Here is a 25,398-nt window from a genome sequence, read left to right as displayed (position 1 = left end):
CACCCACTGGCTATTGAACACTTGAAATGTGGAGAGTCCCAGTGAAGATGGGCTATAGATGCAGCCTACACATCCGATTTTTAAAAATGTATCTGATTAAATTGTTTTATATCAATTACATGTCGAAATGATAATGCTAAATTCGCCTGTTTATTTTTACTTTTTAAAAAAATGTAAAGGTGCCTGGGTGGCTCAGTCAGTTAAACCACTGACTCTCGGTTTTGACTTGGATTGTGATCTTGGGGTCATGAGATCAAGCCCTGAATCTGACTCTGTGTTCAGTGTGGAGTCTGCTTGTTTTCCTGCCTCTGTTCCTCCCCAGCTTGTGTACTCACTCTCTCTCTCAAATAAATAAATGAATAAGTAAGTAAGTAGATAAATAAATAAATAAATAAATAAATAAATAAATAAATAAAATCTTTTTAAAAAATTTTAAAATGTGGCGCTAGAGGAAGTAAAATTAAATATAGAGCTTGCATTATATTTCTATTGGCTAGTGCTGGTCTAGAGCCCTTGCTTTCGCCTGAGTTTCTGGCACTCAACCATGCCTGCCTCATTCTTTGTCTCTTTTCCCATGTGGAGGTCTAATCTCTCCAGCCAGAGTGCCTTGGGGACAAGCTCAGAGTCTTAGACTGGTTGTATCCCATATAGCAAGCTCACTCAGTGCATAGTACCCTCAATCTTTTAAGAACGGTTGAACATATGAGTCACATCTCACATCCCAAAGACTCATCACAGAAATCCTCTAAATAGCTCAGGTGTCTCCTGAGCACAACTAATGTGAGAAAATTAATTTATCCGTATAGGCATAGTCATACTCAAAAGCTTTGAAGAGAGTTGTAAACGTTTGCCTTTTGAGGAGGGAGTTTTCTTGGTTGCCCCTTTGGAGAAACATTTATATTGCCTGTTTTGTTCTGTGTTCACAAGGATGTTTCATGCAGGGACTATAAGGACGTATTAATTTTCATATTACACTTTGTCGCTTTGTATGATATTTTTTCCAGATCTTCAGAATTTTGTGGCTCTGGTGACATTGAAAAAAATTAATGGCACGATTCTAGGAAGGATGATATGTTGATGCCACCAGACCAGGTGCCACACATAACAATGTACTGTGCTGCATTTCATTCTAGCTTCCAGCCAGGAGGAATGCCTGTAGCTGGGATGAGTCCCACTTAAAAAACAGGAAGAATGACAAGCAGCCTGGGTGGCTCAGCAGTTTAAGTGCCTGCCTTTGGCCCAGGGTATGATCTTGGAGACCCGGGATCACGTCAGGCTTCCTGTATGGAGCCTGTTTCTCCCTCTGCCTGTGTCTTTGCCTCTTTCTCTGTCTCTCATGAATAAATGAATTTTTAAAATCTTAAAAAAAAAACACACAAAAAACCCAGGAAGAATGAAAGAATTTGAAGTGGTTTGTATGAATACATGGAAATAGTGCATAGAAAGCTGGCGGGGGGGGGGGTGTCATTATTTTTCATGAATATCATCAGAAGGATTTTTATACAGAAAATGGTGGATCGATCAGTCATCCTTTGTGAGATGGTATGGGGATCAGTCACAAGTCAAAACAGCAAGAGGGATTTGTGTTAACTACAAAGGAAACATTTGCTGATAGGACAGGCTATAAAATGGTTGGGTAAGTCTTTAAGTCTTAAGCTGAATTCCATCAATTTCAGTGGTCTGTGCTGATGGTTGTATAGACTTGCTTGAGTAAAACAGTATTGTTTACTAGACATATCAAGGTCCTTCCCCACCAAAGAGACTGGAGTTTTTCTTAGTGACTCAGTTTTACTTAAGTATACCTATTTTAAGAGAAAAAAAATTATTTCAGGGTGGTTAACAGAATCATTTAGCACAAGGAATTCTTTAAGAGGAGCTTCTTACTAAAATGTAATACCTCTAATGGTATACCTCTAATGGTAATACCTCTAGTTTTCTTTAGAAAACTCCCTGGAGTGGCAGAAAATGTCATTGGAATATCTATTCGTGTTTACTTTTTAAAAGCATTTTTAACAAGGACATTAAGATGGTAGGTGAATTCCTCCAGTTAACGTTAACAGTAAAGTTCCCGTAGGTTTGTCACTGTTAGGTTGGGAAGGAAGAAATCCAATACCCTCCAAGCCACAAAAGAGGTAAACAAAAAGACAAACTCCCATTGCTCTCAGCATTTTTCATCTCTGAATTGCTATGTCCAGAAAAAGAGAACAATCCAGGGAGTCGCTTTTAGCATTTACAACTCAATGCAAAATTGTAGAGGTGAGCAACTTTCCAAATTGACTTACATTTTTTCTCAAAGTGGCTGTGGGTGAAAAATCATTAAACAACCATTTTTTGCTTAGCACACGGCAAACAGGTTTTTTAAGCCGATGTTTAGGGAGGTTATTTTATTTAGCTGAGGTTTCTGCAGAACTTTAAATGTGATAAAAAGCGAAGGACTGTTTGTTTGGATTCATGGGGTATTATACATATATATTTTGCTCTTTTTTGCCTTTCCTTTCACTTAAAAAGAAAAAAAAAAAAAACACCAACAACCAGGGATTTTGTGGGTGGAGTTGCAAGGAAAGGGAAAAGAAAGGAGGAAGTACTTGAAATGATAGACTTTGCAAAGCAATAAACTCCTATCTCAAAGGGTTTCACAAACAAAGCCTCCTGATCAGGCTTTGTAGGAAGTGAACCTGAGTGGTAGGGAAACCAACCCACTTTCCCAAGGTCACTGGCCCCAGTGGCCAGCCAGAGCAGCCAAAGTCTTTGGACCATCTATTTGAACAAGTGTTTTTTTTTTTTTTTTCTCTCTCTCCAAGAACAGAAATTTACCCAAGCTCACCTAATAATGACTTGAAAACGGATTTACACATAGTTGAAGGTGGACTAGCTGATGTTATCCTTTGCAATCAGGATACTGAAAGACTGACAAGGTCATTTGGTTAAAAAGTGAAAAGTCAAGAAAAACAGAAAAATAAAGCCTAAGAAAACCCCACACCCTACACTCAACGTGAAGACCTTTTATAGGAAATGTACAAACAGTCCTTAAAACATTTTTTTTTCATTTGTAATTATGAGCAATACTGAAATTCTCAGGAAGAAATCTAAACTGAACACATTTAAAATGCATCATCATAGGTTAAGTTTTGTGGCATAAATAGGAAGAAAACAGCTTGATCTTGCTAATACTAATTAACAGCTATGAGCAAGGGAATGTGGAGAGAGTAGAAAGGAATTATAATGAAAGCATTGAGACATGTTGAAAATCAGAGCCTTAGGAAACTGTTCATGAGAAATTAGTGCTGCTATGAAGATAATTTATCTAGAATTAGATGTTCTAGATATTTCAGTTCATTCAAGAAGAACTGAGGAAGTGCTCAAGAGAAGCGCTAAGGGAGTGTGGTGGCTCCCAGACAAGCAGGTACAGAAGGTAGACATGTGTTCAGAGTGATCTTTGCACAACATGCAAGTGAAGGCAAAGGTTTAAAGGGTGTAGACGGTTACTTCCAGTGCTTTCTTGGGTCCTGCTGACAATAATGCAAAGATTATGCTCTCATGATGACGTTATAGCATAAACTTTTCCTTGGGGCTGCTCTGCTCTTCAGAGCAGTTAGATTTGGAAGCCTATTAACTGCTCCGTCAAATGACCAAATCTTATTGATTCAGAAACTATCTCCCTCTTTCCACAAAAGGGTAAAAAGACTCTGCTGAAGGGAAATTAATCCACAAAGCACCTACTAATAGTATTACCACCTCTTTGATTACATTCTCAGGGCTATTTCATTTACTCTTTAAATGAAAGCAAGGTAAAAGTGGGAATTTCGGGAGAGGTGTATGTCTCAGAGAGTAGTCCAGTGGAGTTTGCTTAAAAAATCATTGCAATGTAGCAATGCCATTTAGGACATACTGAATTCCAAATTCTGAGATTCAGGAGCAAGATTCTTGATGGAAATTTAAATAACGTGGAGGGTTATGTGTGAAGGAGAAGAGAGAGAGAAATTAATTTAATTCCATTTGCTGATGTGACTGTAGCACAACTATTTTTAGGTATAATCCAAACAGTGCATATCTTCTCCATTTTGATTAGTAGCAAATTGGCAGGGATTCAAAAGAATTAGTATTTCTCAGCACAATATGCCAGAAATGTACAAAATAAAACTAAATTATCCGTGCCAATGGGTTTAATTTGAATTACTGCGAAGGTTCTTTATTTGTGTTTTTTCCTTCAAAAGAACTAATGAGTCCAGCTTTGTTAAAAAAAATTTTTCTTTTAAAGCTCTACACATATGGCAGCAAAACTTAATTTCCCTTTAGACCCTTGCTTAGAAGCTCTTGCTAAAAACTTGAAATGATAATATCATCCTGATACTTTGGGTGCAGAATTTCCGCCTGACAATTTTACATATTGCCAGAGGAAGTTAGCATGTTCAGAATACGAAATTAAAATAAGCTAGGAGAATGTGCCTCACAAGGAAAGGTTTCACAATAGCCACTTAGAAGTTATTAGTAATTCCCAAAAAGCACTTACTAATAATTCCAGTTCCAAAGAAAGCACCGACCGAAAAAAATAAACTCCATTTGCAAAGTTTTACATAGGCAAGTTTGCCAAAGGATTCACCTATATGCTATACCAATCCCACATTTCTGCACTGAAGAGGGAATTTGTAGATGCTGGAATATCTTGTTACACGCTAGAGAACTTTGCACAATCTGAACATAATTTCCAGTGTAGTGAATCAATGACGTTGGATCACATTGAAGGTCACTGTTTTAATTTTAAGGTTTAAGCCTTTGGAATTTGTTGCACACAAACTCACGGCATGAGGTTGATTTTCTGGATATTCATTGCTGTCCTCTATCCCTTGTGGTGTGTCTTATTTCACCAGATTAAACAGGATCGACAGTTCTCTCGTTGCCATGAGCTGTTGGGAATGACAGCCCCCTGTTTCCTGCATGTCTGTCATAAATCAGTGATTGTCTTCTTCAAAAAAAAAACAAAAAGGAGTTATCATGGGTAGCTGGAAATCACTGACTCGGTCTGTTTCAGAATCCTCATAATCCTCAGGGTACTCAAGGGATCCTAGAAAAATCTTTCTCTATTTCCTACAAATACATACCAACTGGACCCAAGATTAGAGTCGTTTCTTGTAATTCATTCAAGAGCTTAGGCCAAGTAGTTAAACTATACATATTTGTTTATTAAAGTTTAAAGGAGTGTCATGATTTTAAGACCTGAGTTTTGATGGGCCTGGAAATTGGGGCTGGGAAACTGTCTTTTTATTTAGGCACAAAGACTTATCTAAACAAAATAACAATGAGGAAGTCAGGAGAGGGAAACATTACCCTGGCGTTTGAGTGTTTGTCAGATGAAACTGTAGGCGTCGTCTATCAATTTTCTAGTATAAATTAAAATAAAGAAGAACAAAACCCCTAACAAAATGCATCTTACATACTCATGGTGGGGTAAAGGAGGACAAAGTAGGCTCTATCTATTTCTTGGGGAAGGAGTGAGATTTCAACCTGAGATAGATTTTATATTCTCCAAACCAAGTTTCTTTCAGTATTTTTCTTTAAATAAGTTTTGCCATTTTGCCCCTCCCGTCCCTTCCTTCCTTCCTTCCTCCTTTTTTTTTTTTTTTTCCTGGAGAAAGGGGTTAAACTTCATAGCATCTTTTGTTCATACAACCTTCTGTTGGTCTCCAACACATCTACATCATTAACCTTTCTCAGAAGACTGTCTCCTGGTCTTTAGAATACTCCATCGCAAAAAAAAAAAAAAAAAAAAAAAAAAAAAAAAAAAAAAAAAAAAAAAAAAAAAAAAAAAAAAAGATAATCAATCTTCACTTTCCTTAGCAGGGAATAGTTTCTTCATGCTAAAGCCCAGAAGGAGTCAAAACCTTATAATCCTCCATTTGGTTTATTTACTATACGATCATGAAATATAAAGCTTGTTTAAAAATAAAAAGATAAATACTTAAACTTATTTCGGAGAAGTGTAGAATACCAGGATGCTATTTCACTATACTTTCTTTAGAAACCAATTTTATGGAAAATATCCTATCCATTTGGGCGTCACACTTTTGCTAGGGAGTTAAAATTTTTCACATTTGCTTTTACCTGTGTCCACCACCAAGTTCTGGGAAAATGGTCTATTTAATTACATAAGAGAAAAAAAAAAAAGTTTACTTAAAAGCTGTTTTTATAAATTTTTGCTTAAGCATAAAAGCACTTTTCACTCTAAACGGCCACTGGAGAAATCTGCACAGACTGATCATCATCTGTAAGCTGTGATTTTCTACTGGAAAAGAAAAACAAGCTGTGGAAGCCACTTACCTCGCTCTGGCAGGCAACTCATTATTCAAGGAGGTAGTTTTTTTCCCCCTTGCGTTTCTGTGCAAAGTTGCAGTTGATTTACCTGGCTCTATCACTTTTTTTTTTTTTTTTTTTAAAGATACACAATCCCAAATGTCACTTCTTAAGTCAAGTGCAGCAGATGGGATCTTGAAAACAACTATAAGTAGTCTAGGATACCTTGAATCCGACTGTGAAAATTTAGGGCAAGTCTGCAGCTCTCAGTAGGTGCATGCCTTATTTGGTCTAGAGGCATTTTGCTATGTTACTGAGTCATGAAAAGCTATTAAAAGAGCTCTATGGGAAACCCAGCCTATATTTTGAACAAAACAAACTGTCTTTTCCATCATCACTGACCCCTTACAGACACACGGCACATAATCTTGATTGTGCTTCATTGGTATTTATTGCACATGGACCAATCCCTCACACAGTAGTTAGTTGCACCAGAGTATAAATACTTGGTAGAACAGACAGAGGAAATACCATTTACACACGAGTGCTAAATTTTACCAGCAGATTCACGTGGGCACTTGGACATAAAAAAATAATAATAAAAATCCTTAAGGTAATTATATTTATAATATGGATACAGTTACAGTACCATGATAAAAGAGTATAAAAATGTATTTTTCCCAATAAATCATTAGCTCAATAACATAACAGACAACAGAAGTAGAGTCTGAATTTTATTTTAGTTTTGTAAGATCTGCCCCCTGCCCCGTTAAAAAATATTTCATTTCTTTTTGTGCAAGTAGTATCTCGTGTGGACTTTACAATTCCTAACACTGTGCAAAAATGGTATTTGGAACAACTCCTTGTTTTGTGTTTTGTTTTTTTTTTTAACGCATGTGTGCAGTAATCTGAACTGTTTCCTTTTGGGGTTTGTTTGTGGGTTTTTTTTTTTTTTTTTTTCCTGTCCTGTCTTCAATGGACAGAGTCACATGTCTCAGAGGCTCAGCGCCTGGTCCTCCCAACTGGTATTGATACATAAATAAGCTGTTTAATATAAACAAGTCTTTCTATCTTGCTGTGCAATGTGCACAGTGTGAGGTAGAAACCCCTCAGCCTGACCACCGAGGCGCGCGGGGACAGCAGGTGTGCCCTACAAAAAAGAAAGCAAGGTGAGAGGCTTGTTCCAAGAATAGCTTAAAATTTCTTGAAACGTGACTTTTTTTTTTTTTTTTTTTGCATATCCATCCTTTCTTCCCCCTTTGCTTTAAGGACAGGAAAAAATCATTACTCAGAGGAGTTAAAAATGAAATTTCTCTGGAAAGCAAAGGAACTCTGTCCTAGCCGCTGTCATTCCCTCCTGTGCCTCGGACTGCCGGCTCCTGTGCCCCAGCACGGGACGGGAAGCCAAGCCGATAGACCTTGATGCTTCTCCCTTCCGCTGCTACTACCCGGTCCTGGAAGCAAGTGTCACAAACCACCTGGAGGTGGCGGGGGGTGGAGCGGGGGTGGGGAATAAAGACAACTCCAGAAACCGAAGATGGATGCATCACACGCACACACCAAAGAAAAGGCCGAAGCACACACACGGGGGGCGGGGAGGAAGAGAAGGAAGGAAAGAAAGAAAGTAAAAAAGGAACCCAAGACAGATGTGCAAGCCCCTCTCCCGCGCCTCCCCAAACTCTCCTGCGTGCGCAACGGTCGGGTCCGTGGCTTTTGCGCGTCTGCCTCGGATGAATGCGACGGGGGTGCGCGGGCCCGGGGTTCACCTGCTCTGGGTCTGGAGTAAACACCGATGCGCCCCCCGGGAGGCCGCGCGCCTACACCCGGGACTCCGAGGCGCCCGCGGGGCTGCCCGCGCCGTCCAGGCTGGAGTCGCTGTCGGCCGCCGCCCCGCCGTTGCAGCCGGCCCAGGGCTCCAGCAGGCGCGCGGGCGGCGCGGCCCCGGCCCCGGCCCCGGCCCCCGCCCCGGCCCCGGCGTCGTCGTCGTCGTCGTCGTCGTCGTCGTCGTCCGAGGCGGCCCCGGGGGACGGCGGCGGCCGCGCCCGCGGAGGGTCCCCGGCGGCCCCGTGGCTCCCGCGGGCGGCGCGGCGCGCGCAGCACAGCAGGCGCTGGAAGGCCCTGCGGAAGTCGGGGCTGCGGCAGTAGATGATGGGGTTGAAGGCCGAGTTGGCGTAGCCCAGCCAGTTGAAGAAGACGAAGAGGCGGTCGGGCACCAGGTCGCGGTGGAAGGCCTTGACCACGTTGGCCAGGAAGAAGGGCAGCCAGCACAGCGTGAACACGCCCATGATGATGCCCAGCGTCTTGAGCGCCTTCTGCTCGCGCAGCGCCACGAGGCGCGAGGGCCGCCGCCTGCCGACGCGCCCGTTGGCCAGCGGGGCGGCCGCGGCGGGGCGCGGGGAGCCGGGCGCGGGCGGGGGCGCGGGCGCGGGCGCGGGCGCGGGCGGGGGTGCGGGGGGCCGCGCGGGGCCGCCCAGGAAGCGGCGCTCGCAGCTGTCGATCTTCTTCACCTGCTTCTGCGCCTCGCGGAACACCCGCAGGTACACGAAGGCCATGATGCACAGGGGCACGTAGAAGGAGACGACGGACGAGGCGATGGCGTAGGCCCGGTTGGTGACGAAGTCGCAGCACTTGGGGTCGTTGTAGCAGCGGCGCGCCTCGTCGCCCCCGGCCCGCCACCAGTGCATGAGGATGGGCAGGAAGGACACGAGCGCCGAGATGGCCCACACGGTGCACACGAGGGCCCGCGCGCGCGCGCGCGTCAGCAGGCTCTGGTAGCGGAAGGGCGCGGTGATGGCCAGGTAGCGGTCCAGCGCGATGACACACAGGGTCTCGATGCTGGCCGTCACGCACAGCACGTCCACCGAGGTCCAGAGCTCGCACAGGAAGGAGCCGTACTCCCAGCGGCCCCGCATGACGATCGTGGCCCCGAAGGGCACCACCAGCAGCCCCATGACCAGGTCGGCGCTGGCCAGGGACATGATGAACAGGTTGGTGAGCGTCTGCAGCCGCGGCGTCTTGGCGATGGCCGCGATCACCAGCACGTTGCCCGCCACGATGAGCAGCACGATGAGCGCCATCAGCAGCCCGATGCCCGCCGTCCACTGCTGCGACAGCGGCGCGGGGCCCTCGCTGGTCGGGGCCAGCGGCGAGGCGGACGGCGACGCGGGCACCAGCAGCCTCGCCGCCGTGGCCGCGCCGTCGGGGAGCGGCGCGGCCGACGACAGGTTGCAGGGCTCCGAGGCGCCCAGGGCCAGCGCCCCCGCGCCCATGCCGAGCTGCGGAGGCCGGGGGCGGGGGGTGTGGCGGGCTGGGGCCGTGGCCGGGGACCACGCCGGGGGACGTGGGGCGCGGAGGTCGCGGCCGGGTCAGGGCAGCCGCCGCGCGGGGCCGGAGGCATGGGCGCCGGGCGCCTTCCCCGCGGGAGCCGTGCGCTGCCGCCGCCGCCGCCGCCGCTGCTGCTGCCGCCGGAGTTGCCGCCGCTGGAGCCGCTGCCGGAGCCGCTGCTGGAGCCGCTGCTGGAGCCGCTGCCGCTGCTGCAACAGCCGCCGGGACCTCAGCATGTTTCTGAGCGCGCCGAGCCCGCGGCCCCGGCACCCGGCACCCACCCCACCCCGCTCCCACTCCCCCGAGCCAGCCCCCGGGACCTCGCGTCAGGCTCCTGCAGCCAATCCGGGCAAAGGCACGCCCCTCTCTGGTTCACCCCCCCCACCCCCCGCATCCGAACTCCCCGCACCTCCCCACCCCCCCACCCCCCTCCTCCCACCCGCCGTTCGGCCGCTCGGGGGTGTCCGGGGCAGAGCGCCGCCCCCGCGCCCGCCGCCGTCCGCGAGCTCGCCCCTTGCAGCGCCCGCCGGGGCCAGGGCCCTGCGCCCCCCTTCCCGGCCCGCGTTCCCGCCGCCCCCGCAGCTCCCACTCTCCCCCTGCCCCTCCCCCCTCTGGCATCCTCTCTACCCCGGGGGCCCCGGCTCCCTGCGGAGCAGAGCGCGCGCTCCCCTCAGCGGGGAGGGGACCCCGCCGTTCTCCCGGCGCCCGAGCGCCCGAGCGCCCCGCGCCGTCCGTCCGCCGGGGTTGGAGGAGTGGGGCTGCGAGGCCGTGTCTCGGATCCGCAGCCTGGCAGAGTGTGCGTAAAACCCTTCCCCCGTCCGGAGGGGGCCCAGCCAGCCCGCGTCCCGCCAGCTCGGGGGGGGATCGGGGGCGGGTGTTGGTGGTTAGAGGAAACTTTCCAGCAGAGCGCCTTGCCGGAGCGAACCGCGCATCTGCCGAGATCGCTCCCTGGGCGCCCCTGCAAGCAGCTTCTGTTCCAGAGCGGTAGGAGCAGAAGGGAAGCGAAGGTTTGTGCGTCTGACCGCTAACGCTGAGGACCGGTGGGAAAATCACACACCCCTCGGCCCCCCCAGCTAATGAATGTGTGAGTATGATGCAACGGCGTGTGTCGATATCGGAAAGAGAGGCTTAAGGAAAACACAAGTGTTAACGCAGGATCAAGGACCCCGCCCCAAACACAGGACACGTTTAATTGCGTTTCAGACCTTTTCACATTCGGCAGTAACACCTGCGTTTTCTGTTTTACTACTCAAGATGTGACTTGATATTCTGAGCTGGGTCAATACAGACGAAAAGGCACCGGTAGTTTTGGTTGACATAACGAGCTGACATTTCGGGTTCCTCGGGCTGCTCCGTGGCTTTCTCCTTTGCCCACGTTCCCAGATTCTGAAAACTCTAGCATTAGCTTTGGAGGGATGAGAGCAGAAAAATACGTAAATACTCAAGAGGATTAATAGTCCTATAGCACTTAAGGCTCCATCAGTGGTTTTTGAGTTGGCCAGTGGATCCGTTGGAAATTGGTGAGTCGTTAGCCTATCGGTGGGCGGGCGGGATCCTGTGTGGGGGAACAGCCACGTGGAAGGCGCAGTGTATAGCTGCTGGACTGCAAGCCCCCCCCCCCCCCCAATCCCGCCGCGTCGGAGTCCTCAGCTCAGCCTTGAAAATAAAAAGCCTTTAATGGAATCCTTGAGAAGTAAACAGCTTCTAATTACCCATGTTAAGGGTGCATGAAAACATTATGCAATGCTCACAACACCCTTCTAGCATCGGAGTAAAAGGAAGAGGGTCTGGAGGGAGGAGCATCCACGTCTGGACCAAACTCATATTCTTACCTTGAGGAGAGAGAGACTGGGTTTGCACAGCTACCCAAGTCAAGAGCTAAAAGCAAGGCTTTACTCAGCTTATAAAGTCCAGCAGTTTTAACCACCTTCCCTTACTTAAATCCAAACATAAACTTGCTTTAGGCCCAAACTGGATAATCAATCAGTGTTGGAAGGCAGGGTGGGTGTGGGTGTGGGTGATTTGTTTATTCACCCCTGCGCCAGGACTTGTCAGCCTGGTTCTGCCAACTTGGGGAGGTGGTGAAGGGGGGAGAGTAAGGAAAGGAGGGGTGCCAGAAAGAGGGGGAGGAACAGGGGGCTGCACCCCGAGTTCAGCCTCAGTTACCTGTCACTGCCAACTCGCGTCTCCCTCCCCCTTCAGGCTTCCTTCTGTGGCCGCCCTCAAGAGGCAGACTCAAAATAGCCACGGGGTTGGAAAGAGTTGCGATTGTCGCTGCCCAGGAAAGGGGTTCTGAGTGCTGGGCCGTGGAGCGAGGTGGAGGGAATGTGGGGAGGAGGCTTTCTATCCTGCACCGTCCCTGCGTCAAGAGGTGTTACTGGAAGAGCGTGTGCCAAGCCCAAGTGCCCGTGATGGGCCAAGGGATTGCATTTCTGTGAGCGATAAAGCCAGAAGGTGGTTGTAGATTTCAGTGCGAGGCCCCGGATGCCAGTACATTACCATAGGGATACACGTCTGTGTCCTTGTATGTGTACACGCTACGTATAGATCTGAGCATTTGTATGCATATGTATAAACCACGTGTCAGGACATGAGATTCGGATTGAAGCTTTTTCCTCTGCTCACTCAGAGATCCATCAAACTCCCCCCAGATTTCTGGATAATAAATACATTTAATCACAGATATTCAAAACCAGAAAGTTATTTTTTTTTAAGATTTATTTATTTGTTCATGATAGACACATAGAGAGAGAGGCGGAGACACAGGCAGAGGGAGAAGCAGGCTCCATGCAGGGAGCCCGACGTGGGACTCTAGGATCGCGCCCTGGGCCAAAGGCAGGCGCTAAACCGCTGAGCCACCCAGGGATCCCCAGAAAGTTATTTTTTTTTAAATTTTTAAATAAATTTATTTTTTATTGGTGTTCAATTTGTCAACATACAGAATAACACCCAGTGCTCATCCCGTCAAGTGCCCACCTCAGTGCCCACCTCCCCTACCACCACCCCTAGTTCGTTTCCCAGAGTTAGGAGTCTTTCATGTACTGTCTCCCTTTCTGATATTTCCCACTTACTTTTTCTCCTTTCCCCTTTATTCCCTTTCACTATTATTTATATTCCCCAAATGAATGAGAACATATAATGTTTGTCCTTCTCCGACTGGCTTACTTCACTCAGCATAATACCCTCCAGTTCCATCCACGTCGAAGCAAATGGTGGGTATTTGTCCTTTCTAATAGCTGAGTAATATTCCATTGTATACATAAACCACATCTTTTTTATCCATTTATCCCAGAAAGTTATTTTAATAGGAGTTCCAACATAGGGCTGCGGACATAAAGGGGTCCCTGGCATTCTTGGGGCTTTCTTTCACTTGTACTTATGGAAAAGTTCAGAATAGCCTGCATTCAACTAGAGCTAGCTTTCTTTTCTTTTCTTTTTTTTAAGATCTTATTTATTCATGAGAGACACAGAGAGAGAGAGAGAGGCAGAGACCTAGGCAGAGAGAGAAGCAGGTTCCTCGCGGGGAGCCCAATGTCGGACTCGATCCCCAGACCCAGGATCACGCCCTGAGCTGAAGGCAGACGCTCAACCGCTGAGGCACCAGGTACCCCTAGAGTTAGCTTTCTTTTAAAATAAAATGGTCTCTGATCTCCTTTAAATCCTACATTTCATGACACTTTGGGAGGGAGGAACTTTCGAGCTGCCTTTTTCGGTCCTTAGATGAGGATATAGATTAAAAAGAGAAGGTTCACCGTATCCACTTATACAGCTGTTACATGTTGCAAGTTCAAAAGGAATAGCTCCGCCATTTCCCCATTCCCTCCTGGAAACTGCCAGAATGAATCAGTTTTTCGGGACCCCTCATTTGACAGTACTTTACAAAAAAGAACAGGAAGCTCCAAGGATAAATGCTACTAAGTGTGAGGAGAGGTGGTAGGCTTCTTCCTCCATGGTTACTACCCCCACCTCCCTTTCCATCCCACTATCATGGTCTGCATCTGCCAGCCTCTGCATCTCCCTTGCTCAATTTAATCTGGCATGCCAGGGTCAAATTAATATTTCTAAAATGCTGTTTTGAAGCAAGATGCTGGGTTTATTCTGTAAGTTGGCGAATTGAACACCAATAAAAAATAAATTTATTATAAAAAAAAATGAAGCAAGATGCTGTCGAGGTCAGAGACCTTCACTCCTTAACTTGGCGTAAAGGTCTAGTTCCAAGTGGCCTTTCCAGCACTATATTGCAGTACAATTGTCCCTGTCACTCTAACTTGCCGTTCTGTGTTCTTTTTCCTTTTTTTCCTTTTTTGGGTCTATAGTTGTCTTCTTCTCCTCCCCCCCATCTGTACTCTTTCTCATTGGGTTCTTTCCACCAAGAATCCCCTCCTCCATCTCTGTTTCAATAGATTCGGCCTTCAAGATTTGGTTGATAAAGTTTTTTATTTTATAATCATCCCTGCCCACTGTTTCTGGAAATGATCTCTCCTTCCTCTACCCTACAGTACTTTGCTAATTGCATTCAACAAGGTTATTAACAATATATTGCCTTTCGACACCTCTTGTCATTTAATTTTTACATTTTTCTTTTTTCTTCCCAGACGGATTGTAAGCTCTCCGAGAGCCAAGACTATCCTATACATTTTTATATTTCCCATGTTTATTAATACTTACTTAATTAACTTAAGCTTTGAGTCATAAATATTTCATGTTCAATTTATTAAAATCTCATTATTTACTAGAATGAGAAAGAATTGAGTATTTTTGGAGTTGCAATCTTCCCTAATGCTTAGAATTTACAGTAATAATTCCTATTCCTCTAGTCCAGTCCATTTTTTTCATATAAGCATTTCAAAATACTTTGTAAATATAAGATAGGCTCCTGAGATAAATTTATATCATATCTACTCAGTAATGAATAAAATCGGACATAGGTAATAGGTTTTCCAAAGGGGTCACGCAAGCCCACATCAATAAAAAAGCATTACCTAATCTTCATAAATATTTAAGGTGAATGACCTTTTTCCTTAGCCTTCATTTGTGATACTATATATCCAGGATTTCTGCTCCAGGAGACTAGCTGATGACTTGAATCTTGTTTCAGGTTCTAGATTGAATTAAAGGTCTGTACAGCAGCAATTGATAGTAATTACAACCACCTATGGTTGCAAGCCATGAGGTGCCAACACGTTTCCATTCTTGAGCTGATTTTGCTAGAAAATGAGATAAAAATAATAGTGAGTAGCCTGACCGGACAACTTTTGGAATGTGGGCCAAAGGAAGTCTTGGGGGGAGGGCAGGAAATTTCCAAGGGAAGCCCCAAGAAGTGTATCAAAATAGTAAGTTAGCAAAATTTGCCTGGAGGCTGATAATGGGTGGCGGGATTTGTTAATCAGAGCTCCAGTGGCTGTTTCAGGGGGAAGGCACACAACTTTTCACATAAAGCAATACTACTGCTAAAACAGTCACCCAGGGCTAACCAAAGAACAGCCTGCACCTGTGGCTGGCCCTTAAGGTCATATTCCGGCTTTGCAGCCACAGTTTACACAGAGACAAGCAGCTCCATCCACTGTGATAAGAAAGAGGACAGTGTGTAATCATAGCAAAGCCTGGACTCTTTGGAAAATTCAAAAGCTTTCCTCTCTCCCACTTCCTCCCTCTTGGCCACCTCCTCCTCTTCCTGGTGTGTCTAATGAGTACATTGAACAATGCTAGAGCCAATAACAATATTTTTCAAAATTTGGGTGCATTGGAACGTGTTCAGACTTAGGAGGCAGATGATCCAGGTTTATATCCTGGCTTTGTCACTCCTGGGTTTGACCTTCCGCAGTGGCTTCATCTTGAAAACGGATTTACCATGCCCCCCATGGGATTGTGCATAGATTAAATGAGAGAATGTACGTGAAAGCTCTTTGAAATCACATATAGCTCTGTTTATTTGCGACACAGCAAATTCAATCTCATCCAATCCTCATGACATTTCAAAGCATGAAACGGGTCAGACTTTGCTCGTATGAGAAGTCCATTCACTTAAATAAGCTTCTCTTTATCAGTTGGACTCTTCTCTCACACCAGATATTAATATGACTCAGAGGCTGGATAACAGCAAACTATTTTTAAATGCTTCTACCTTTGGCACATCACCTTTTTAAAAAAGTTCCCCCCATCCCACTTTTTTGGTGCCCTTCCTTGGTATGTACCCTATCCTACTTGTTTATTTGAATCTCTTGAAATAAATTCCCTTAAAGTATTTCAGTGGTGAAATATTAGCAGTAAAGGGTTTTGTTTTTTTGTCTTCTCAAGTCAACTACTTACAACACCATGACTAGTAACTTAAAAAAAAAAAAAGGAAGGCAATGCAATATAAAACTAAAGCCAACTTTCAGAAATTCTGTTCTTATTCAGTTGTATAATGAATAAAAGTGGATCACCGGCCAGCTGCTATCTTACCTTTAGGCGCTCGTGGCAATTGGGGTATCATTGCTACACACGGAAAGCATTTGGCCAGAAGTCGTCCTTTAGGGGACCCAAGTCCAGAGCTTGTGGCGACAACAAGCTGTGCTCGTTACTGGAAACTCTAGGTTTCATTTTAACAGGGTCTTACCGTGTTCCAGGTAAAACAATTATGTCGTAACCAGCCCAGGAGTTTGTAACAAGAATCCCCCTCCCCCCCAAGACCTTGTTTTAAGTTTCTGAAAGGTAGGAATGAAGCCTTTTAAACATTTTAGCTCCCATTTATGCTGGCCATGTAGTTGGTACTTGAGACATTTCTGTGGAATAGAGGAACCACTTCAAAGCTTATGTGTGGTAGATAATCCCAAATAAAAAAAGACATAGTGTTTTCCATTCATCCATGGAACATGGCATCTGGGTCATTGGACTGAATGGAATTGCCAAAGGGAACCAGTGGAAGAAGCTGGTTGTCTGCTCTGCCTCCCTCCAGGCGATAGACCAAATTATTTACATTTCTCTCTTTTTCACGCATTCCCATGAGACACCCAACAGGTGTCTTCTTCCATGTTTTCCACTTCTTTGTATTGTATAGATATTTTTCTAGTTAACTTACTCATTACTTACGTACTACGTAAAAGGCCATCCAGATGCACTCAATATACGGAGGAGGCATGGCAGGTCCTTTGCCTTGGAATGACTGAGTCTGAAGACACTGGTGAGACAGTATTGCTGCCACTTTGGTTTTGATAACTAGCGTGATCAGGCTTCTTGCTTTGAAAATAAATATCACCTGTCGGGCAGGACATTTATTTTCCACAATGTCTCAGCTTTGCAGCTCCTTGAATAAAATCTTTTAGAGATCTTTATCCCATGATAGATTTGTGTTTCCAGAGCATCACCCCCTAATTAAATGTTGAGGGGGCAATGACCTTCTTAGAGGACCTCTTCTAAATAGGAATTACTTTTTACACTGGTGGAGAAATGATTGGATTTTTTTTCCTCCCCGTTTTAATATGGAGAGACTGAAGCATAGGGAGGGAGACGTGCTTGAGGTTTCAAGGAAAGGAAAAGGGAGTTCTTGACTTTCCTGCCTCCTGAGCTAATCTTTAATTACCAGAACCTGCATCCTTAACAGACTTTGGCTCACCTCTGACTGCTTGTCAGCATAATTCAATTGCATGATATATTTGGGACCCTGGAGCAGGTCGTGAAGTAATTTTTTGAATACAAAGCTCTGAACAAGTGAAGAGATTCTATCATGCAATGTTTATTTGTATTGTTCAATTGGTTTAAGTATAAGAGATCTAGAAGAATAATCATAGTTAGCCACACAAATGAAATTCTCATTGTTAGTACATTTCAGTGTGAATTTCCCAAAGTGCCACATGAATGCTAACTCTGAAGACAAAAAGAACACCAAAGAAAAGCCAAGCAATTAAGCAATTTGGTTTTTTGTTTTGTTTGTTTTTTAATCTGTAACTGGAAAAAGATTTCACAGAAGACTCTTACTGAGAATGAAAGGCTCAAAAGTTGGGACAACCTTGGGGATTTTTTTTTTTAAAGATTTTATTTATTCATTCATGAGAAACACAGAGACACAGGCAGAGGGAGAAGCAGGCTCCATGCAGGAAGCCCGATGCGGGATTCGATCCCAGGACTCCAGGATCAGGCCCCGGGCTGAAGGCGGTGCTAAACCGCTGAGCCACCAGGGCTGCCCGACTTTGGGGATTTTATTCAAGAGTCTAAATAAAGCTGCTTGAGAGTTTGGAACAGAAAAAAAAAAAAAAAAAAAAAAAAAAAAAAAAAAAAGCTCTACTTGCGTTGCCATTCCACATCCTAATACCTTTTCCAAACCAGGTAGTCATATATGCACTGAGCTGTGAGGCTCTGAAATGCCGGGGAAAGGCAATAATCTAGTATTGGCATAGTACTGAAAATATTTTTTTTCTTATGCTGAAAATATCTGATTCTGACTTGCCACCATTTCCATCCTGCTCCCTACCTTTCCTCTCTCCTGCTGCAAATTACTCTGCAGCGGGCGTGTTTCACATCGGGACCCCCACCCCCATGACTAATTAATAGAGATTATATATTTTTTCATAGCTCTCTCTTGCAGATGGTCTCGGTTTATAAAAAAAATCCCACACATAAATACTCATATATATAGTTTTCGTAAGTCCTCATCTGGGAGGTGACTTAGGATAAAAGTAATTTATTAAGCAAGTTAGAAGCCCCTGAGTAACCTTGCAAAAAAATAATAATCAGTATTTTATAGCATAGCCAGTCTTGATGGCAGATTTTAAAAATATCCCTAGCCTATGCAGCTTTATTCTAGATGCTTTTTTATTACATAATTTCAAATGATGGCATATAAGCAAGATCACACTCATTTTAGGGATTAGTTTTGTCATTTACCTTTCTATACCATAATGATTAAGAATGCAGGCTCTGGAGTTGGACCACCTGGTTAAAATTCCAGGTTCTCCCACTTAGTAGCTGGATGACTCAGAACAAGTTGTTTGAACACCTCACGCCTGTTTCCTCATCTGTTAAATGGGAATAATAATATCCTACCTACTTGGGTGCTGTTTGGGAGGAGCCAATAAGATAGAGCATAACAGCAATTGCCATAGTCCTTGGCTTATCATAAATGCTCAACAAGCATCAGCACTTTGTTATTTCTCCCCCTGGCACCACCAGCATCTCTACAGATCATGGCATAAAGAGAAAAATCTTCATTCTGTGCAAAACCAAGGGTGGCAAAGAAGGCAGCTTCCAATCAGTGGAAATTGAATAATTGAATAAATGTGTTCTTTTTTGAAAGCGAGAGGATGTAGTAAAGAATCTAATTTGGTAAGTACTCTTTTGGTTTCAAAGGCAAGTTTATTCCTTTGTGGTCATTTAATCTGATTACCGTTCCGCTTGGGGAATTAGAATTTCCTAAACTAATTTTGCATCATGGAAAGGTCATTCCAGAGAGTTCTACCCTATGGTATAACCATATTCCAAGTATATGAGACAACAATGACAAAAGAAAGCCTCACTGGACTCTTGATAGAGAAAATCCTATTTCCCCAGATATAATTGATCCAAGCTGCTGCTTTTTATGGTGTAAATTTATAAGACCTCAAGGAGGCCAGAAGAATCTCTTGTGACCTGCTTTGTGTCAGCAAAGCACAGCCCTTCAGTTCCCCTGAGGACAAGGGGTCTCACCACCTCATCCCCGGAGAACAGAGGGTATAGAAGGAGGGAACAAAAGAAGTTTTTCCAAGTCTCTGAGGTTCGACCCCTAGGAGACTCTTAGACCCTAACTTGGAACTATTAATTTTATTTCAGAACCAATTACAACGTCTTGTTTTTCCGGTTTCTGTTTTTCATAACAGACTAAGAGAAACAAACTGGAGTGAAGGAGTAAGGCAGGAGCAGAGGGCAAAGAGGACATCCGGGAACTGTCTGTTAGAACACAGGGAAACGAGGGATGCCATTTACTGCAGAGACAGTGTTCTGTACCTGCAGACACTGATGAAAGGTTTGGAGGGTGTTTAGCCATCCTCAGACTAAGAAACAGAGTGTGCATTTTAGAAATATCTTTATTAAATAGTAGTATGAAAATTTTGGAACTTTGTATTTTCCAGAACACTTCTGTTACCTAGAAAATGAATGTATATGGACTATTTCATTCACCAATGATGCTGGACCAATAAGGTGTGAATTAGATGGCTAGAAGTCCAAAATCAAGGTGCCAGTTGGTTCTTTCCAAGGGCTAGGAGGAGAGGATCTGTCTCCTTGGCTTGTAGCTGGCTGTCTTCCCTCTGTTTGTGTTCAAATTTTTCCTTTTGATAAGGATACTTGTCATATTGAATCAGACCCACCTCAGTAACCTCATTTTATCTCCATTACCTCTGTAAAAGCCACATTTGGAGATCCAAATAGGGTCAAGTTCTGAGGGATTGGGGGCTAGGACTCCCACACATGTTTTTTTTGCGGGGGATACAGTCAACCCAGACCAAGATGTTACTTGTATGTAAGAAAGTTTGACGCTTTGTGCACAATCTCTAGTCACCTGTGTTTCAAAATGTTTTCTTATGTCTTCTAAGACAGAGGGCAAGCAGAATGATTTCTCAGAGTTCACACTGAAGGTGGCCCCCCAAATAAGTAGCATGCAGACCCCGGTGAGAATAGCCGCCTTTGTTGTGGGATTACGGCCAGCCTCAAAATCATGAATGCCACAGGCTGACTGTGGTCAGATCAAGTTCCCATGTGTGCTAAGTAACCTGGGTCTTCATACAGAGGGGGAGGGATACATGTAAGCCACATCCCTGTTCAGTATGTGTCCCAGGTAGGGTTAAATGCACTGCTCTTTTATAGCTCTCACTACACACCAAGAACCACAACTATGGTCTTGTAAATGAAATAGAAAAATTCAGGTTCACCTTAATAATTCCCATTCAAGGAGAAAAATCAGCCAATGCACTTGGTTGGTTGTACAGACTACTTTTCAGTGGGTTGTTTTGACATTGTGTAGACCTACAAACAGTTGCCCTCCACAGCTGCAACATGGGTGTTATTTTTTTCTGAACCAGAATTAGGGTAACAGACAGCAAATAACTGGGTAGGAGAGATACAACAAACCTTTATAACTGAAGAACAAAGCTGGCCTTTGAGGCAAGATAAACTCAGGTACTCACTCATATAGAACCCATTGAATAACAGGATTTTGATGACCTTGAAGTAATGATTTTGACTGAGAGGGTGATTCAGATCCTAAAATATTGGCAAGCAGGGGTTTGAGTAAGAAATAACTCCCTTCAGTATGTCGATTTAGATTTATTACGGGATCTGAAGCTCATGAACATTCTAATTTTATCCACCCTTAAGTGGTATATCTAATTGTCCTCTGTGGATACCGATGACAGAGCTGAGAACGTTTTAACCTGTGCATGGCCATGGACCAATTGAAACTGACTTTTATGCCCAAAACACAAAAACCAAAAAAAATACAAAAAAAACCCCACCTGATTAAGGTCTAAGAATTCAATCTGAGCATTTGTCTTGCCATTTGATATTGAGAATGGCTCACAGCTGTCCTGGATGCCTCTGCCATAGGAGCTGAATATGGAACCGGATGCCTAAGTATAAAAATGAGGATCTCTCTAACATAGTATGGCATTCTGCATTGCAGTGATGCCAACTCCTCCTGACAGATAAATCTGTTACGTGTGTGCTATGTAAACAGCATGAATTTAGATGTATATGCAACAGTATTTTTAAAAATGTCACATCTAAGTGTTTTTAATGACTGGGTTAGTTCAGTAGAACAATCTTATATAAGATGGTACTTAAAGAAAAGCTCAAATCTGTGCATCTGAGTATTATTTAGTCATCTGTTTGTGCAACTATATTTTTAACTTAATTTATGATGAACAAATAGTCTTTCTGAACTCCCAAGCTGTGTTTCCATACTTCAGTTTGGTTTATTTTCCTCTCAATTTCCTTCAGAACCCATTACAGAGAACTTTCTTTGGAAACTTCATAAAGTTAGCAGCATCCGTCAGAAAGCACCAAACCAAACAACCAAAATTAAAAACTGAGAATAGAATCATAGGGCATATGCATTCTTTCCAAGGCAATGTAACAGAAACAGATCTCTGTCACATTCTCTCTTTCTTTTTCCTGTTTCTCTTTATCTTTATTGAAAACATCATCTGTGGCCATGTAGAACGCCTACCAACACTTCTGAGTGCCAAAGAATGTTTATATTTTTGTTAATTGATGTGTCGTATTGTTACCGTATTAATGGTAATATACAGCTGTAAAAATCCACTTGCCATGGGATGCAGGATAGTAGGTCTGTATGAAAGACTTGGACCCTGTCTTCAAGAATTTTATCTTTAGAGAGTTTCCATCCCTTCCTTCCTTCCAATTTCATTGAGGAATAATTGACAAATACACGGTGCATATATTCAAAGTATACGCTGTCATGATTTGGTATACATATAGGTTGTGGAATGATCACCAGAATCAACATAGCATATCTGTCACCTCATATAGTTAACATAGGTAAGTCTTTTTGATTTTGTGGTGAGAACACTCCTAATCTCTGTTTCTATGAACTTTTGTTTTCATTTTGTTTTGTTTTAGATTCCACGGTATTTTGTCTTTCTCTGTCTAGCTAATTTCACTGAGCGTAATGCCCCCAGATTTATCCACATTGTCGCAAATGGCAGGATTCCCTCCTTTTTCATGGCTAAATAATATTCCATTGTGTCTATATGCCACATTTTCTTTATCTCTCCATCTGTCAAAGGGCATTTAAGTTGTTTATACATGGCTATTGTGAAAAATGTTGCAATGAACATGAAAGCACAGGTGTCTCTTTCAGATCCTGATTTCAATTCTTTTGGATATGTACCCACAAGTGGGATTGCTGGATCATAGGGGTAGTTCTATTTTTAATGCTATAAAGAACCTCCATACTTTTTTCCATAATGGCTTTGCCAATTTCCATTCCCAACAACAGTGTACCAGGGTTCCCTTTTCTCTGTGTCCTCGCCAACATTTGTCATCTCTTGTCTTTTTTATCAGACCCAACCTAGCAGGTGTGAGGTGAAATCTCATTGTGGTTCTGGTTTGCATTTCCCTGATGATGAGTGACAGATGTCACTACGGATTGGTCAGAGCCAGTGACTAAACACCAGGCATTATTCTAAGGGTGTCATTTGCAACATCATACTTAATTCTTATAACAGCCTTATCTGGTATTATGTTTGCTTTGTAAAGGAAGAAACTGAGGCTCACAGAAGTTGAGTGATTTGCCCAAAGTTTCACAACTAGTAAATGGCAGAGCAGGACTTTCAACTCAGGTTTGTGTGACTCCAAGACCAGAACTCTTGACCACTCTAAAATAAGGCTTCATTTTATTTTTTTTCTGTTTTGAAAGAGCTTCATTTTTTTTTTGAAACTAAGATCCAAATTCAACTGATAAAAGAAAATCTTAAGTGAATACTATGCATAATGTTATGTCAATTATTTCCATGTTTAGCTTTTGTAAAAACTTCATTTGTAAGGATGTTTTCCATGAATGCACAGGGCTAGTTCCCCATGAGTTACCAAATTCTGCCTGTTTGGCATATCGTCTCTTCTGTTACCATGCCAGGTCTGCCTCTCAACTTCCTAGACAGTCAACAATCATGGCCTCTCAATACTTTCAAAATTTTGTTCCAATTTCTGTGACCAACAGGGAGAAAATGACCATTAACTTGGGGTGCCACCATCGGGAACAACATTGGCGAATGTTGGACTCACTCCCTAGGATCCCTTTCCTCAGCTGGGGCCCAGGCAGCAAGCCAACCTTTCATCCTTAGAGTTTTGCCAGCATGAGTCAGCTAATCCTATATCCCCTCAATCCCATAAATCAGACTAGGCTCTCCAGCAGATTCTCTTAAAGTCCCCTGCTTGGTTTGAGGGCAGTGGGAAAGAGCCACTCCTCCACAAAGAGCCTACGAGTGACATTTAAGCCTCTAGTGAAGACCCTCATGATGAGACTAGGCCCCTGTGTAGTGTTTTGGGTCACCCTCTGCATGGATGGTCTGGCTCCTCTCTTTAGAATGCGTGGGTGCCTAACAAACCCTCAGTTGTAGAGTCTCAGCCCACACTGAGCATCAGAAAAGTCCTCTGTTAACATCCTATTACCATAGTTTGGGAGTTTTTGGCACTCAGTTGTAATCAGAGTCATGGTGGAGACAGTGAGAGAAGGGGAGGGATGCCTTAGAAGGGTGTGTAGGGAAGTGAGGCTGCCAGACACGAGACGGGGCGCTAACATTCAAAGCCACACGGTGACGAGTAACCCACTACCTGGAGAAAAACATCCCAGATGCTGAGGTGAGACCCTGGAGATGAGAGACGACCTAGAAGAGAATTCTGTTGAGGAAGCAAAGAGAAGAGAGCTTCAAGAGAGGGGAGGGTATAAAGGACCAGCTCCTAGATACTCAAAGAGCTCCTAGAAATCAAGAATGAGAAGACCAGCAGCTCAGTAGAAAATAGGCAAAGATCAGGATCAGAGAGCCCTCGATGAAAGAAAGGTGGCCCCTGAACATCTGCAGAGATGCTCAGCTTCGCGCCCAATATGGGATCCCAGGTGAAAACTACTCGGGGGCCCATTTCTCACCTTGGAGATGGGCAGACACGGCGGGGACAGGCAGCTGTGATGTGGTGCTGATCAGAGCACAGTGTGATTCCACCCCAGCGAACGCGGCAGCCGCCACCCAAACCACACACTAAGTCCATCTTGGACACAGAGGGCCCCTGACTGGCCTGGAAACACATTTCCCTTCTGGGTTCTAGGACAAAAACGTCTCCGATTTTCTTCCTGGGCCATTGTGTTCGCTGACTATTCCTCTTCAGCCTCTCAGTGCCAGGCTCTGGGCTCATTCCAGAGCTCTCTTCTCCATCTCCACCCTCTCCTTGTGTCACCTCATCCAGTCCCATTGCCTAGTTGTTCTTTTTTTTGGGGGGGAGGGAGCATGGTAAAATACCTGTTTTATATAAATTTCACCGTTTTAAAGTGGACCATTTAGTGGCACTTAGTACATTCACATTATTGTGCAACTGCCACCTCCACCTGGTCCCAGAGCATCCCCCATCACCCCCAAAGAAAACCCTGTACCTATTAAGTGGTCCCTCCCCATTCCCTCCTTTCTCAGCCCCTGACAACTACTAATCCCACTTCTGTCTCCGGATTTGCTTCTTCTGAATGTTCTGTATAAATGGAATTATTCACCAGCACAATGTTTTCAAGGTCTGTCTACTTTGTAGCATGTGTTCGGGCTTCCTTCTCTTCGGGGCTGAATCGTATTCCATTGTGTGGTTATTCTGCTTTTCATTTATCCGTTCATCTGTTGATGGCCATCTGGGTTGTTTCTACCATTTGGCTGTTTTCAGCAGTGTTGCTATGACTATTTGTGCACAAGTTCTGTTTTCAATTCTTTGTGGTCTATACCTAGGAGTGGAATTGCTGGATCATACACTAATTCTATGTTTAAACCAAATGCTTGCCTTTTTTTTTTTTTTTTTAACATCCATAGACTGATGACGCCAAAATCTATAGCCCTGCCTGATTCCTCCCAACTGTCTACTTCAAATCTCGTCTGGCATGCAGATATCGCCCTGCTGACTTGTCCAGTACTGAAGCCGTTGCTCTCTGCTCCTTCCAGACTCCTCCTCGTCCAGTCTTCCCAGCTCAGGAAATTGCACTGCCGTTGACATAGGTGGAGTGGAGACCCTAGGGCTCGCCCTCACTTTTCCCTTTTCCAGCTCTCCCCACATCCAGTCCATCAGCAA

General features: G+C 44.4%; 1 protein-coding gene and 2 long non-coding RNA genes across 9 annotated transcripts in view; 1 reads left to right on the top strand and 2 right to left on the bottom strand.

Annotated features, from left to right (window-relative positions):
- Nucleotides 1-6,716: 6,716 nt before the first annotated feature.
- Nucleotides 6,717-9,572, bottom strand: ADRB1 (adrenoceptor beta 1). The gene has a single exon (XM_025467290.3). The coding sequence runs from the start codon at nucleotides 9,555-9,557 to the stop codon at nucleotides 8,106-8,108; it is 1,452 nt and encodes a 483-aa protein (XP_025323075.1). The 5' UTR covers nucleotides 9,558-9,572; the 3' UTR covers nucleotides 6,717-8,105.
- A 613-nt stretch (nucleotides 9,573-10,185) lies between these two features.
- Nucleotides 10,186-25,398, top strand: part of LOC112672363 (uncharacterized) — a 157,754-nt gene continuing 142,541 nt past the window's right edge. For 2 of the 7 annotated variants that reach the window (XR_003144232.3, XR_004810346.2), the window contains exon 1: nucleotides 10,189-10,696. This is a non-coding gene — a long non-coding RNA (uncharacterized LOC112672363). Of the gene's footprint in view, nucleotides 10,697-25,398 lie in introns of all 7 variants that reach the window. The other 5 variants (XR_004810347.2, XR_003144230.3, XR_007406715.1 and 2 more) reach the window with 5 other exon arrangements.
- On the bottom strand, nucleotides 10,757-18,378 carry LOC125753905 (uncharacterized). The gene is made up of 2 exons (XR_007406716.1): nucleotides 11,779-18,378; nucleotides 10,757-11,017 (listed from the first exon to the last, which is right to left on the bottom strand). It is a non-coding gene; the product is annotated as an uncharacterized LOC125753905 (long non-coding RNA).

The sequence above is a fragment of the Canis lupus genome, chromosome 28 (assembly GCF_003254725.2).
Source record: "Canis lupus dingo isolate Sandy chromosome 28, ASM325472v2, whole genome shotgun sequence".
NCBI classification, from domain to species: domain Eukaryota; kingdom Metazoa; phylum Chordata; class Mammalia; order Carnivora; family Canidae; genus Canis; species Canis lupus.
This window is presented reverse-complemented; position numbering and strand designations above follow the sequence as displayed.